The sequence below is a fragment of the Fusarium odoratissimum genome (assembly GCF_000260195.1).
Source record: "Fusarium odoratissimum NRRL 54006 unplaced genomic scaffold supercont1.3, whole genome shotgun sequence".
NCBI classification, from domain to species: domain Eukaryota; kingdom Fungi; phylum Ascomycota; class Sordariomycetes; order Hypocreales; family Nectriaceae; genus Fusarium; species Fusarium odoratissimum.
Window position 1 is genome coordinate 798,562 of NW_022158689.1, and position 14,908 is coordinate 813,469.

A 14,908-nucleotide genomic window follows, 5' to 3' on the forward strand; every position below is an offset into this window, starting at 1 on the left:
TCATCGGACCTCCAAGGCAAGGCAAGGCAAGGCAAGGCAAGGGAGGCTGTCAAACCCTTTTGTCGGTAGTTTGACAAAAGAGATCCGATTGCCACTCCGAATCAGGCATGTAGTCTCAATGGCTCGCCAAAGAGCTACAATGTGCTGTGACCCTGCAGCTTTTCAGCCGGTTCCAAACACGAACCGTACAATCAATCGTTATCAGGACAATTGTAGTGATTTTGTGGACCACCATGCGTGGCCCAAACCGCCTCAATATGAATGATATGATAGCGTTTGATCCATGAACAGCGTTTTTAAAGTTATATCGCTTACACAAGTGCAGTCGTGCTACACTCGCCGGACCGACTTGATCTGATAGTCATACATACTTGTCTTGGGGTTCCTGGACCACGACAGACTTGACATTGCTTTTTTTGACCCAAGATCGAAACAGTACTGTACAGGCCACAGCTGAAAACTGCGTCACCCATTCTCCACTCTGTTGATAGGGGTTGTTCGAAGGAATGGTAACCGAGCCGCCAGAGCAGAATTGCAGATCTAATCTTGAACTCCCTGGGATTGTTGGGTGTTGCCAATTTCAATCACTTTGAATACCTGGAACTGTCAGGGTTTCATAACCAATCAGAACAGCTAGAGGCACACATCGCTTGCATACTCTTCAGCTATAACCAAGCAACCAAGCTCTGCACTCATTGCTATTCCGCTAGGTTGCAAATTCCTGGGAGGCCCAGAACCTGCACCCCTCTGTCCTCAGTCCATCGCTGAACCTGAGCTTGGGCAAGTTGAGCAATCACATAGTAGAGCTGCTGTATCAAAAGGAGTTGTCTTGGAATCGTCAGCATTAGTGGTTACTTCGCATGTCCAGCCAGCAGAAAAACACTCGACTAATGCCAAGCGAAGTGTGTAGCCTGATCCTCGTGGGTTCTGAAGCTGGAGTTGAGGGAGCTGAGCCAGACCCACAAACAATCCTTTATCAGACCGTAGTAATTGGAAAGTATGTGATAGTTTTGTTGTCCGCATATCATCTAACAATGTCGTGATCCTAGGAGCCATAACAGCGTTGCACTTTGTTGGTCGACTATTCATCTGCATCGCTACAATGCCAGGCCCGGCACGAGTCATGCCGAGTAAGAGTGTCGGCATCCATTGCATGCCATCTGTGGGGTTCTTTGTGTCGTCCCATGGACCGGGCCCTGGCCCTCTTTGAACGGTGCCATCGCCTTGTTTGCTTTTCGTGACCTTTGGCGGAGCGCATCCTGCTGTCACTCAAATCTCTGTGTTGTTACTGTCAAACTGTGACATTGGTGGGCCTTGTTCCTCTAGATATTTGCTGTAGATGAGAACTGATGGCCAATAGGACAGTTCGATAGTGCCGGGGACGGTGGCAGAGATGCTGGCCCGAGCCGTCTGGACCCTCATTGAGACTATCGATATTGTTCTCGTCGAGTCAACTGACACCGGGTGGGTGGTCCCCAGATTGAGGCAACCTGGTGGCTGTAGCTGTCATTAGTTTATGAGAGAACCGGCAGCTAAGAACCGTAGAATTGGGTCGTGAGGTCCGCACCCCTATCAATCTGGAAAAGACATTAAAGATGTGAGGATTGACCAACCAAATTGCTGGAATCAGAACCAGACCCTTGTTGCGCCTCAGCTCTGATCCTGGAACAAGAGGCAACGATGCATTAGCGGACAAGCCTCTTTCCAGGCCCCCGTTAAATGTCTTGGACTTGAGGTGGTCTCGTGGGCCAACCATCACCTTTGTTGAGTAATATAAAAATACCCATGAAGATCGTTCACGCTCTTGATCTGCGCCGGGGGTGGAGACAGCATAGAGGGAGATACCGGGGCTTCAGATAGAGGCACGGCACGAGGATATTCGTATACGGCAGAGAATAAACTCTTATGAGCTTCGGGATTGAACTCAAGTCGACGATACTTAGCGCAGTTGGCGAGCTGAAAGATGGCAGACCAGTGAACGGACTAAAGAATTTAGTTAGATATCCAAGCGCGTTTGACGGGAACGCCGTCAGGTCCGTCCAAGGAACAGCAACCAGGTATGGATGGATACTGCAAACCGCGGACGATGACACGCAGCTAACACGAACAGGGGCGTGAACAGCAAGACACAGGTTTGCAAGGGACCTGCACCACACCTGTGCTATCGTGAGTGGGCGTTGGTTTCCAGTGCACGGGAGTCGATCGACCGGGAGTGAGTACCTGGAACTTGGCGAGGGCTGCGGCAGCCGAGAGAGTACCACTGGATGCATGACGAGTGCTTGAGGTGCTTGAATGCGTGTGTGTATGCATGCTTGTGCAACCATTGGCATGACGAGGTTGTCGCGAAATAGTTCTAATTGCGGATTGTGATAGCAAGTGGCTTCAATGGTTCGTTATCATGCTCGAATTGTCAAGAGCCTCATTTTGGATATGTTTGGCCTTCTGTACCAAGTGGACTGGGTACTCTCTGTATGCGGACACGGAAAATGAGGTTTCTTTACAGCTTAGCTGTGCAGTAGCACCACAGCTAGACTCGGACAGGCGTGGGGTCTGCCCCAGAGCCAGACAGAGGGTATCGAATCGGTGGTTTTGGAGGGCGCTGGGATCCCGTACAGTCCCTCGAATGAAGTCTGTCGGTGAGTGAATGACGGGCAATTCAGTATAGTCTAGTGCATGCATGTAGCAGTCAGTGTCTAGACTCAATGATGCTGCTCCCTCCCGCTGAAGAAGAAAAGTGAGGGTTGTACAGGGGCAGGGGGGGTTGAGACAACCGAGACAAGGATGAGGTGCTAACTTAGAGGCTCGCTTAGCACTCATCACTTGTCACTTAACCTCAACTCATCACTCACCCTGGAAAGTTTAGTTGTGTTTCGGCCTGACTGGGCATTGGATCCAATGTCAAGATGGGCATTTTCAGAGAAACAAAGTGTCCATTGTGTGTAGAGGTATGGATGTAATGGAGGGTGTGGCAAGCTGAGAGGTACCCAACTGCCCTGTAAGGTACAGTAAGTACATTGGATGTGCGGAGGTTACGTAGGAGAGTACGACTATTATAAATTAAGTTTAGGTTGAGATGGATGGACGGAGGAAGGAGAACCAACCTCACCTTACCCTTTGCCTTACCTTACCTCTGGTCCTTCCAGTTACCTCCTTCTTCTACCTACTTTCTTACTGATTGACCACTTTTTCGCCTCAACCTTGACCCATGACTTCCCATCTATTATTGCTTCTTTGGAGCGTTACAATTTGAGGGAAGGTAGGTACTAATACTCTCGGTATTCCTGCCTTTTGCCCGGAAATATAATACCTGCCCAGACCCTTCCTGCTTCAAACATATCCTACCTATTTTTCTCTACCTGTTGTTCACTGCATCCCCTTGTGTCTATCTGTTTGTGATTGATATCAACACAACCTAAGAAAGACAGGCCAACTACCGAAGCCCCATCGCGTGCCTACTCTATTTTTATTCATATTTTTATCACATCCTCCGTTGGCACTTTGTATTTCTTCTCCCTCTTCAATTACCCAGCCATTGTATACAAACAATATACCTACCCACCTATCTACCCTGGCCTAGCCTTTGCGATTGCCCTCTACTGTCATTCTGTCAACCTCCACCAAACATCTTGCATACAATGGTTGTTTGCCCGATCAGCAAGTCTCTTACTGCATGAACTACTTCTATCCCAGAAATCTTATCATACTTTTTACATACCATCTCAACAAGCACATCAGGTCCAGATTCACACATCGTTGGTGTGTTTTGACTACCTTAGCATCTGACTTGAGCCAGCAAATATACCTACCTACCTTATATATCGACGTATTGGAGGCACAACACAGTACAAATCAAGTCAAGTCCAAATATCACCGTGCGACACCCGCCTAGCTCGTCGTCCTCGGCCTCATTAATTGTCGACTTACACCGGGCCCATACAACCCACTCAACGCTGAACCCCGGTGCTTCGACCGGCCAATCACCATCTCAGGACTTCTAGCTCATCTCTATTCTTTGACTATCCTACCTATCTCAGATTACACTACGCGCCCCATCAAAGTCATATCCGCCTTCTCGTCATTACTTCCATTGGTGGGACTCTCTCTAGTCTCTGCCAGTCCAGACTTATACTGCCGATCCTCTCGTGGGCCCTCCTGTTTCAACGCAATTCAATTCAACGAATTGGTGCCAAGTGAACTCAGGTACCCGCTATCGGGTCATCTTCTTCTTCTGGACCCTGAAGTTCTTGTGAGGGCTAGGATTTGGTGTTTCTGAGGACCGACCTTTTTCAGTGTGAGGTAGTTTGGCTACGAGAGACAGTCGCTCTTAAGCTACGTCTTTGACGCTTCATCTTCTGCAACCATCACGGATCTGAGCCCCCCTGAATTTTATCACTTCTCAAGGCTGCAGCGAAACGGGTACCTTACTCTCATACCAGTCATAAAACAACTCCTACATTCAGCCACTATGTCAACACAGTTTCCAGTCGTACGTGGTTTGCTTACCAAGCCTCCAAAACTTCGTACCAGACTAATGTATTAGTAGTTCCAACAAGACCAGTTTGACATTTTCGAATGGCATCCCAAGTTCCTGTCTTGCCTTCGGTACTTTATCGACCATGCTCAGTATAGCCCAGCAGTTCAAACTGTCGCTGCCTGCGTCAACATTCTCCTCCCTTTCCAGAAAGGAAATCTACATCCCCTAACGCCGACACGCAATGGGCCCCCTTCATCTTCATCTTCCTCCAGAGCGTCAGTTTCTGGAAGTCTACCCCTGGGATCTACCTCGATCACTCTCATTCCTTACATTCGCCGTCTCATAGTGACAGGTTTCGATACGCCTGCAGTTCTCCATGGATTCTTTGGTGACGATTGGGTGCTTGGCATTGGACGGGTTCACGAAAGTGAGCGCAGAAACTACATGTTTGCCGCCAAGAGCGATAACTGGCTGAGAGTCAAAACTCAATATGATATGGATGATGGGCAAACAGTCCCATTTCTGAGACCGCTACAGAACGTTACCGAGGAAGAGATACAGGCCGCTGAATCCAACTGGAGCGAATGGCTTGCAATGCAAGACTGGATGCTTGGGCCGAGGGCTCCGCCGGATCTCAGCGAGCATTTTGTCACGGTTAAGAAGGAACGCGACTGATCATATGAGGAGTGTTTAGAAGCACATATCCTACAAATGGCTCATGGTAGAAGGCAGCCGCTCCGGGCATACGATAGACGGACCTGATGCGACGCTGAAACCAGCATATGGAATGAAACTCATCATTCAAGGAAGAAAGCAAGTAGATAGTTGAATTACTTTGATTAAGGGGCAAGGTAGGGAATCAGCACCTGCACTTCCACCCTTGCTAGCATAGCGATGTCAATTCACTGTTTTTTGGACATTTCTCACATGCTGACCCTCTTAAGTCCACTGTCATCTTTCATTCCTTGCGCCAGAGTTACATAAACTCCGCATCTATCTGTGTTGAGTTGGTTCGGTATATACAGTAGCATCAGCCCGGCAATCACTGATCCTGACCGACCCAAGATCAAGGTGGAAAAGCCCAGCACTGGCCGGTTGAACGCCCCACGAAAGCTCAAATACCCCCCTTTTCCTTTTCATCTTCAGGTAGTAAAACAAAAGTCCAGGCCCCTATTCTCCGTCGACTTTATAAGATAGAACGGAACTGCGAAAGCAGCGCAAAGCATTCCCCCACTATACGTGAGTATCTTCATCCCCAAAACCCTTATGGGTTGACCAAGTGAGCTTTCTCTGAGCCATGAGTACCACATCCCAATTTCTCTCCCAACGCCATGATGGGAAATGGATCCCGACCCAATGTACATTTTACGTCTTTGTGCTTTCAGGGATAGTGTGCCCAAAGACGGTGTGGTGTCAATAGTAGTAGGATAATGCATGAGCTGAAAACATGACGAAAAAAGACTCGCGAAGAAACAAAATTTAAAGGTATTATAGTAGTGTCAGTTGAGGAAGCCCTTGCAGGCCGCTGTGCCGCAGAGGCAAGGAATGCGGTCTAAGCTGCCGATCTCACGCTCAAACTTGTAATCGTACGTCAACTCCTCGCCTGTATGTTTGTTAGCATTGTGTCGATGGCTACGGTCAAGGGGGAATACGTACTCATGGCAATGTCCTGCAACGCGTAGATGACAATGCGCTTGCTTCCCTCGACCTTGATGATCTTGGCAGTGCAATTAGGTTCGCAACTGTGGTTGATGAAACGCGCAATGCCACCCTTCTTTGTCGCGTCGATGACGGTATTGTCGTCGATACGGAACAGGTAACTGCTTCCAATGCCACTTTTGAGGTAACGGTTCTCGCGGATCTCGGCAATCTGCTGTCGAACTTGCTCTCCTACATACTCAATAATCATGTCATCCTTCGCAATGTTCTCCATAGCATATAAGCCCCAGTTGTGAATGGCTGAGCGAGCAAACTTGACGGGTTTCTTCCGCTTCTTGAGCTGGTTGAATTTGAAGATATCAGAGTCTTGGCCGAGTGTCTTCTTTTGGTCGTTGAGGTCTTGCACATAGCGACGGTTGGTGGCGCGTTTCTGTCGTTCACTATCATTAGCAGCCTGTTTCTCGATGGCGATTCTTGCTGCATCTGCTGCGGCATCCTTGCCCGACTTGTTGCGGGCTTCTCGCTCCTGTCTTGCTTTTTGCACCTTGATATGGTGAGGTAGGTACTTGGACTTTTCGGAGTTAAGAATCTTCTTGACACCCTCGGTGCGTGAGCAGCCAGTAGGGTTGGGTACATAGTAGCCACTGATAGTGACAGGAGAATCCAATGTCCTGCTGGCAGAGTTGAGCTCCCTGATGCGGTTACGGGTCCATAGCCACAACTCTGGGTTGCCGATGTCCTTGGCAGTGAACCTCCTGGAAAGTTTTGAGAGGTCAGGTATGTCGCTCTGACCAATTGCCAATCCTTGGAAGAGTGGTAAGTCAGGCTTGGCGCCATCGGGTAACGCCAGTGCAGGAGTTAAGGGTTCTGTTGACAGGAGCTTCTCGTCATACTTCTCCGTAACGTCCTCCTTTGTGGTGGACTTTTCGGTGTCCGCTCCAGTCTTCTTAGCCTTTGGAGGTTCCACAGCTTCTTCCTCGTCACGTTGAGAGTCTGTCTCTGTCTGAAGGTCCTGGGCCTCGAGCTCCTCAAAAATCTTCGTCTTCTTTGCCCTGGATGGTCGTTTCTTCAGAGGTTTACCGACGACTGAAACTGGTGTTTCAGAGCGGGATATTCGACTATCAATGTCGTCACCTGTTTCTGGTTCGGGGATTATGTCCACAGAATCTTCGCGCGTCTCAAATCCCGACCCAAGCGCTCTAAGCCTAACGCCAAACAATTCCTCATCAGACTTCTTTTGACGCTTGAAAGCCGATTCCACTGATTCTGCCAACTTCCGCTTTCTGGAAATAGCAGAATCTGCTATAGCGAAGCTGGCTTCGGTCATAGAATCGTCCTCGCCTTGCTCCCATGGCACAAAGTCATCCTTGGATGCCTCGTCATCAGTGCTCATCCGGCTGCGAGGTCGCGACTCGGCTTCTTCTGTCTCACGCGCCAACAGCGTACGAGTGTCCATGTCGTCATCGGACTCGACATCACTATCAAGGCTTCTGAGACGGTGATGCAGCGAACGGAAAGCATTTCGAGCAACAGGTGGCCGTTTTCGTGCGAAGGGGTCAACAAAAGCGTTCTTTTGCTTGACCTTGGTTTTGCGAATTCTCGGTAGAGCTTTGGGTTCAATTCGACCAGTTCGTCGCTCAATTGGATCAGCTCGGGAGTTGGGAGTTCCTACACGTGAGCTGTCGTTGCCATCTTCGATACTGGCCATGTCCTGCAAATCATCAGGATGCTCAATGTTCAACTTCCGGCGCTTAGCGGCATGGTTGGCAGGATCCAGGAAATCCGAGAGAGCAGGTGCGGCGACCTTGGTACGAATGTGTCGAATCAGATGTTCTGTCATCTCACGTCTAACAACCTCCACAGCCTCGATCACTGGATCAAAGTTCTTAGCTCTTTGCTTCTTCTCCTCTTCAAGATCCGCTTCCTCTTCTCTTCGCCGCCTTTCCTTCTCGTCACGATATCGTGGCTCGGTATTTGTTTTTCGCTCTGGACTTGCACTGGATCGTCGGTGACCCGAGGCGCCATCTCGACGGGGACGAGGTAAGCATAATTGCATAGTCATGTCATAATTGAAAAATTCGGTGTGATTAACAGCACGAAAACATCGTTCAGCTTCTGACTTCCCGGTGAACGAGTTGCGGAACACGATGAAATAGCCCGACTTGTCGACCCGGATTTCTTCAAATCCGTAATTCTTGAGTCGTTTCTTCATGTGTGGAAGAATACTTGGTAGTACTGGGACACTATCGCCTGTAACGTAAATATATGGATCATCCGCGAGTTTTTGGGTAAGGTTCGAAGATTCGAGGTTGAGGCCTTTTTGTTGCGAGGGGGGTAGAGAAAGTTGTGGTGCGCCTGGAACTACAGGTTGTCGCTGTGCTGAGGGTCCCTTAGGAGCGGTTGGGGGGGGTCTAGTGAATCCAGGAGCAGTTCCAGATTTGGGACCGGTCGGGGGAGCTTTGGCTGCAAGAGCAAGTCGCTCTTGTTCCTTCTTCTCAAACTTTTCCTTTTCCCTCTTGAGGTGCTCTTCCAGCATACGTCGGCTTCTGCGCCCTTCCGCATCATACTCTACACGAACGATGTCGGCGTCAACCTTGATGCCTCGAGTCCGTACAGCTCGGCGAGCTGCGTCGATAGCAGAAACGGGAGGTCGGTCGGGTCGCTTAGAGTCTCGGTATCGAATTGTCGCAAATCCAAGATAGCTACCTGTTTCTGGGTGCATCTTGTTGCTGCTCTCGGCAATTTCACCAAATGTGGCAAAAATGGCCGTTACTTTGCTGAAAGGAACAAGCGGATTGTACCTCGTCACTACAATCTGCGTGGGTGGGCCAGGACCAATGGAGGTTTTGGGATCATAGGGATACGGCTTAATGTTCTCGGGTGCTGTTCGCAATCGCGATTTAGGGAGGTAGTAATCGGTATTGATATAACCGAGGCGTCCGTCCGACTTGGCCAGTCGAGGGTCTTTAGGGGGGGCGTCATCGTCCTAATCATTTTCATTAGCCATGAGTCTTTCACCAAAGATGACGCCCCCCCTTGGGAGGGATGTTTATAGTTATACGTACTCGACCGAACTCCTTGTATGTCGGCTTCGCGTTCTTGCTGACGCTCTTATTGTGTACTCGATCGAGGAGCGGATCATAGGTGCACTTAAGGCCCTTGACGGAGGGCATGGGATCTCGAGCCGGAATGCGCTCATTGGAAGGGAGTCCGTTTGATATCGAGCCATTAAAACCAACGGCGGGTGAGTTTCGGGAGGACTGTCTCGCGGCCCGATCGGCGGTCAGACATGTAGACATATCTGGCTTTGTGGTGGCCGAAGCCAATGAGTTGGGAGAATCTTTGGAAGCGATGGGAGTAAGGCTCGAGGTGGGAAGACGGGACGAAGCTGAAGTTGCCGCGGCACCGTGGCGGGCGGTTGTGCTAAATATTGATGAGGCCGTGCTACTGTATGAGCTGGCCGAATCGACAGTGCTGGGAATGTCTGTGAATGGTGATTCTGTGTCGTCGGGCTGCGCGGGCATAGTATCCGACGCTGAAACAATGCCGTTTTGGCCAGCGTTCGCGTCCGCGTCTGACGCAGCTGATGTTGATGTAGGGTCGCAAGCGCCGGTCATAGTGACCGGTGTTGACCCAGGTTTGGATTGTTCGCGATCTCTATTGAGGTCTGGGCGAGTCTGAGACTGTGCTTTTACCTTTGGAGCTGTGGGGAAGAATTGCGCGAAGCTCGCGCCTGGCGGGCGAGTCATCGTGACGATGCGCTCTTCCTACTTCTTCCCCCGTGCTCTTACCATGATATCCTTAAGCTGAAGCGTTGAGTGTACACCTAACGGTGGGATAATCTCTGTCTTGCGGCGATTCCAGACGGGTTGTTTTGATCGAGGTAGCGATGAAATTGAAGAGATTGGGGGTGAGATAATGCTTCACGCGACAGAGAGATGCTGAGGTTGAATGTGGCGGAGCGGCGTCACCGACCGACTCTACGAGCAGTAAAGGAGTAGAAAAAGTCGTCAGAGCATGAACAAGCAGACTGACTCAAGCGGTTGATGCGCGCGACAAAGGTGGGCGCGATGATGGATAGCAATGTCCAAAGCGTCGAGGGAAACGAGGGGGAAATTGGTGGGAGAATGAGAAAAAATGGCTGACGACCAAGGAAGTTGACGTTCACTTCGCCCTGCTCTGCTTTGCTTTGACTTTTGGTTCAGGGATGAGTAGAGTTACTTTTAGCGGTAAGGTCCAGGTCAAATGAGAGGATAGCCCAGCCACAGTTTGAGTGGCTTGGAAGGTTCTTGTAGCTTTGATTGGATGTTTTGTTTGGGTAGATACACGGTTGGTGGGGATGTGTTTGGTTGCCAATTAACGCGTCCCACAAGACTTCAAGTATTGGATTGGCACCGCGTCAGTGGACGTGGTATTGGATGAATCGGTTTGTCCGTTATTTTGCTGCAAACTCCCTCGTGTTTTGTAGTAGGCTTCAGTGTTCGTTTGTCATAACCAATGCGGTGCCTCCTCTTATTTATCCGTACCTTGTTCACCGTTGTTTGAACCATTCGGTTGACAAGGTGCCTTATTTGGAAACAAGGTAGATGTCATCATGCATGAAAGCGAGGCCTTTGTCCAAGGATTCCATCTGGTCGAAAAATAAAAATGAAAGACACTCTTCTCAGTAAACAAAGGCAAGACGATATATCTTTATGAATTCAATTAAAGAGAAACACTGCAAATAGCATCAATTCCGTGATCTTTCAGATGCAGCTTACCAAATTAGTGAGATAGAAGACGATGTTTGGATTAGACCTAACCTGTACCATTTCACATGCATGCCAAGACTCTATACAGTTGTGAAATCGTACCTTAAAACCATATCAAAGTACAGGTCAGGTTAAGTCATTACTAACAAATTTATTCATGTCAATATTTGCTAGGTGCAGCTAATATTTCGACATGAACCATCTGGCATACAAATATAAAAAAAGCACAGCCATTGTGACCTCTCAGTTCAGAACCTTCCAAACTCCGTCTCGTCCCATGTTAATATCACGACAAGCTTCTTCCCAAACGCCAAATATTTTTACAGTACAAGATGATGGCTTAGAAGTTCAGCTTCAGTTCAAACTCATCCTCTTCATCGTCGGAGATGTCAAGCGGTTGGCTCAGAGGTGGGAGATCATCATCATCTCCATCCTCATCGAAGATAGACATGAACTGGGGTCTCAGCTTGGTTTCCTGCTGCTGCTTTACCGCCTGACGGAGACGAGCTGGGGTAATAGTAAGATCAGACTGAAGAGAGTTGACTGTCTCGACAGGCTTGACAGCACGCTGTGTTCCAACAGGTGCGGTAGTCCCGCGACGTTGAGCGTTGACCATTGAGGATGCTGATCTACCCCGGTTGTAGCCGATAGTGGTTCGTGATGCAGCAACGCCAGTAGCACTCTTTGCAGGCGATGTCTTGGCAGGCACCACACTTCTGGCGACAGGCTTCTTGCTCTGATACAAAGAAGTGAGAGGTTTTCGAATCTTCGTTGTTCGTGCCACACTCGAAGTCTTGCTGTTGCTACTGGCGTCTGAGTGGATGGACAAAGCAGAGGCAGCGCGCCTTGATGCCAGACTTGAAGGCTGCTTGGTTCGGATGCCTTTGACCTTCCGCTCCGAGTCCGCAATAGTAGCCGTTGGTGCTGGTGCCTTGATCTGCACTTCGGTGTCCGAAAGATCGTCAATGTTGAAGGTCAAAGCAGCTCTCTCTTGCTTATTTCTCTCCTCCGCCTTGGCAGCAACCTTCTTCATTGTCTCTGCAAACTCCCTGTCCTGTCGAGAAACGCCATCATCATCGACTGGATTATAGAAATGCTGATAGTATCCCTTCAGAATATTTTCCTTCTTCAAGCCCTCGAGGGTCAGCATATCCTTGGGAAAGCAGTCCGATTCGTACGGGAGATCCTTGGGCTTTGGCGGGGCATATTCAGGTTCTTCTTCCTGTGGTTCGATGGGCTTCTGTTCTTCCTTGAGTCGGATTTCGAGATGTGCAAGATCCACTGGTCGTTGCTTGGGCTTCTGTGCTGTTGGCTTGAGTTGCGTTTGCTCAATACCCTGGATGATGTTCTTAACACCACCAAGTTGCCCGTTCTTAGCCTTGGCATTGGTGGTCTTGTTGCCCAAAGGAGCTCGATTCTGGGTACCTAATAACACATCTCCAATTAGCGTATTGTTCTTTGTCCTGGAAAGAATCATGCGTACCCATTGGGGTAACCATGGCCTGTCGTGTTCCATTGCCTTTGTTGAGCGTCTTCACTCCACCCAATCCGGTCTTGCCAGTAAAGGCAGTGGGAGCATTCTCGTCATGCTGAGGAAATCGAGATGGCGTTTTTGGAAATCGTGTATTGTGTTGCTGTTTGGTCGGAACTTGCTGGCTAACGACCAGGTTCTCTTGGTCGCGATGCGCCGCCAACATGATGGCTACTACGAGCGAATCAAGGATTCAGTATATCTTTGTCTGTCTCCGGGATAGAATTAGGCAGATGTTGGTCCCGTCATTGAATTCATTAATCAAAGAGGTAATTACGGTTGGAAGATGAAAGGGTCATTTGCTCATCTGCCAGGACCTTCGCGGCCGGGATGTTTTGGTCGGCCTGTGCTGGCTGGCGGGGCAACCGCTATCTTTGGGTGCATGTTCCCTGGGTTTACAGTGGAAAGTGCCGGCATGTCAGCGCCACACCTCAACGACCGCCACAAGCCAATGGGGCTACACTCAGACGCGGCCTCCACCGGGGCAGCTGTGGAGGGGCATCACTCCTCCCCTTTCTTGATAGGTACTTAACCGCTTCATCTTACATCCGAACAACACGACCTCTGTCCTCATCGCCGGTTTCCCTTCAGCCTTTTCTTCAACATAAACAAACCTTTCGCCGCTTATCAAAATGGATCGCATCAAGGAGGTTAGTTGTCCAAAAAGTTCCTTGCTACCCCGCCATGGCAACCTAAAAGGAACCGTTGTGGAGGGGTAAACTATCGTTGGTCGACCCATGCTAATATGGCGATGGTGGATAGAAAATGAACCAGCTCCGTCTGGAGGCCGACGAGGCCAGCGGCAAGGTTGAGGAGCTCCAGAGCAAGGTTAAGGTTCTCGAGCAAGAGAACCTGTCAAAGGAGCAGGAAATCACTTCCCTCCAGCACAAGAACAACCTCCTCGAGGGCGAGGTCGAGAAGCTTGAGAACGCCGTAAAGGACTTCAAGAAGGCCGCCGACGAAGGCCAGCAGCACGGCACTCAGAACGAAACCCTTCAGCGAAGGCTGCAACTCCTCGAGGAGGAGGCCGAGGATGCCGACAAGACACTCCGTGAGGCCAACGAGAAGTACGTTGAATCCCCTTAGCGAGTCCCCTTACCGCCATTTCCACAACCATCAATTTTAAACACCATAAATGATACAACGGCTAACAAAGCGATTCTCTAGGCTCCGACAGACCGACGTCAAGGCCGGACACTTCGAGCGAAAGGTGCAAGCCCTTGAGAACGAGCGTGATCAGTGGGAGTCCAAGTACGAGGAGATGTCGCAGAAGTACAACGCCCTCCAGAAGGAGCTGGAGGAGCTCCAGGCCGAGATTGGCAACATCTAATTTATCCTCAAGCTTTAAAGCACTCGCGCCGGATGCAGGATCCATGTTCGTTAGCATGTCCTCAGACATCAGTATACTCGTCCAGTTGTATGATGCCTTGGTTGCAGGTATTTCCAGGTGTTGGCCAAATGAGCGAATGGAGCAGTTGCCGCATGTCATGTTACGTTTCTACTACTAGCTGATTGAAGCTGGCTTTTCTCAAAGGGTATCTTTTGTAAATGGTGCGCTTCTTACATCCTTCTATGTTGTCCAAGTCCATTGAGCTCCGACGTACTTTATCATGCTCTCCTTTTTGCCTTCTTGATTCTCTGCTTCTTATCCGTCAACTGCCTCTCGAACTTGGTCTCGTATCGGAACTTCTTCTTCTTCTTCTTGGGTTCCCGTCGTGACTTTGCTTTTTGATCGTCCTTGGGTTCTTCAACCTTTTTATCCTCCTCATTGTCCTTGTCGTCGACTTGGGGTTTGTGTAATCCATCTCTTGTCACCGACACAGACTCGACCGTGACAGTGGTGTAACGATCTTCGTCAATGTACTCTTCTTCGTGATCGACAATATCCAGCTCTGGCTGATCAGGAAAACCGTCCCACTCCCCGTCTTCCTCGTCAGATTCCTGCTCAACCGCTCCAGCAGCTTCCGACTCCTGCAATAATCTGTTTACGGTCTGGACGTGCTCTTCGACATCGCGCTTTCGTTCTTCTCGTATCTAAGTAGAATAATTTAGTACAATTCGAAAGTGAAAGTCGTAATCTCGCTTGAGAATTTGGCGTACCTGTTTTCGCAACTCCAGCTTCTCCTGGCGAGCCCTCTTGGCAGCCTCTTCTTGAGCATTCTTGATACGCTGCTGCTTGCGCTTATGGAAACCAGTCAAATATTCTTGTCGCGCCTCGAAGTCGAAGTTAACTTCCTCGACTGCAGATGCCATCTTTCGCTTCTTGGATGGCGGAGGCAGGATGCTCTTTTTGGGTCTTGGTTTGGCGAACATGATTGCTTATGTGCACGATAGTCGTGACGTGCAAATAAAGATTTGAGAATGTATCGAGTAAACTATTTTGTTGGCTACAATAGCAAGAATAGGTAGCATCTTGAACATCGAAAAATCCACTGTCGCGAAACTTTCCCAGGGTAGCTCCACAACGGAATGGATCCCAGCTCTCACCGAGGT

At 49.5% G+C, this 14,908-nt stretch overlaps 7 protein-coding genes across 10 annotated transcripts; 2 read left to right on the forward strand and 5 right to left on the reverse strand.

The window, feature by feature from the left end:
• Positions 1-753: 753 nt before the first annotated feature.
• On the reverse strand, positions 754-1,155 carry FOIG_02685 (uncharacterized protein; the record flags this gene model as incomplete). The annotated part of the gene is made up of 1 exon (XM_031200054.1): positions 754-1,155. The coding sequence occupies one exon, from the start codon at positions 1,153-1,155 to the stop codon at positions 754-756; it is 402 nt and encodes a 133-aa protein (XP_031069822.1).
• A 641-nt stretch (positions 1,156-1,796) lies between these two features.
• On the reverse strand, positions 1,797-2,310 carry FOIG_02686 (uncharacterized protein; the record flags this gene model as incomplete). The annotated part of the gene is made up of 2 exons (XM_031200055.1): positions 1,797-2,156; positions 2,221-2,310. 2 exons carry the CDS (start codon positions 2,308-2,310, stop codon positions 1,797-1,799), a joined length of 450 nt encoding a protein of 149 aa, XP_031069823.1.
• Positions 2,311-2,861: 551 nt separating this feature from the next.
• Positions 2,862-6,139, forward strand: FOIG_02687 (uncharacterized protein). 3 transcript variants are annotated; one of them, XM_031200058.1, is made up of 3 exons: positions 2,862-3,256; positions 3,794-4,486; positions 4,544-5,425. In XM_031200058.1, the coding sequence occupies exons 2-3, from the start codon at positions 4,466-4,468 to the stop codon at positions 5,147-5,149; spliced, it is 627 nt and encodes a 208-aa protein (XP_031069826.1). In that variant the 5' UTR covers positions 2,862-3,256; positions 3,794-4,465; the 3' UTR covers positions 5,150-5,425. The 3 variants fall into 3 exon arrangements, with proteins under 3 accessions (XP_031069826.1, XP_031069825.1, XP_031069824.1); XM_031200057.1 differs by having other exon boundaries at positions 2,862-3,735; positions 4,544-5,409; XM_031200056.1 differs by having other exon boundaries at positions 2,862-4,486; positions 4,544-6,139.
• On the reverse strand, positions 5,283-10,372 carry FOIG_02688 (histone-lysine N-methyltransferase, H3 lysine-4 specific). 2 transcript variants are annotated; one of them, XM_031200059.1, is made up of 3 exons: positions 9,199-10,372; positions 6,131-9,119; positions 5,283-6,077 (listed from the first exon to the last, which is right to left on the reverse strand). In XM_031200059.1, exons 1-3 carry the CDS (start codon positions 9,880-9,882, stop codon positions 5,974-5,976), a joined length of 3,777 nt encoding a protein of 1,258 aa, XP_031069827.1. In that variant the 5' UTR covers positions 9,883-10,372; the 3' UTR covers positions 5,283-5,973. The 2 variants fall into 2 exon arrangements, with proteins under 2 accessions (XP_031069827.1, XP_031069828.1); XM_031200060.1 differs by having other exon boundaries at positions 6,131-10,372.
• A 527-nt stretch (positions 10,373-10,899) lies between these two features.
• Positions 10,900-12,744, reverse strand: FOIG_02689 (uncharacterized protein). Its single transcript, XM_031200061.1, has 2 exons — positions 12,368-12,744; positions 10,900-12,309 (listed from the first exon to the last, which is right to left on the reverse strand). Exons 1-2 carry the CDS (start codon positions 12,579-12,581, stop codon positions 11,225-11,227), a joined length of 1,299 nt encoding a protein of 432 aa, XP_031069829.1. The 5' UTR covers positions 12,582-12,744; the 3' UTR covers positions 10,900-11,224.
• A 108-nt stretch (positions 12,745-12,852) lies between these two features.
• FOIG_02690 (uncharacterized protein) lies at positions 12,853-14,651 on the forward strand. The gene is made up of 3 exons (XM_031200062.1): positions 12,853-13,065; positions 13,178-13,482; positions 13,583-14,651. The coding sequence occupies exons 1-3, from the start codon at positions 13,048-13,050 to the stop codon at positions 13,743-13,745; spliced, it is 486 nt and encodes a 161-aa protein (XP_031069830.1). The 5' UTR covers positions 12,853-13,047; the 3' UTR covers positions 13,746-14,651.
• Positions 13,842-14,883, reverse strand: FOIG_02691 (uncharacterized protein). Its single transcript, XM_031200063.1, has 2 exons — positions 14,516-14,883; positions 13,842-14,449 (listed from the first exon to the last, which is right to left on the reverse strand). Exons 1-2 carry the CDS (start codon positions 14,726-14,728, stop codon positions 14,024-14,026), a joined length of 639 nt encoding a protein of 212 aa, XP_031069831.1. The 5' UTR covers positions 14,729-14,883; the 3' UTR covers positions 13,842-14,023.
• Between the last annotated feature and the right edge of the window lie 25 nt (positions 14,884-14,908).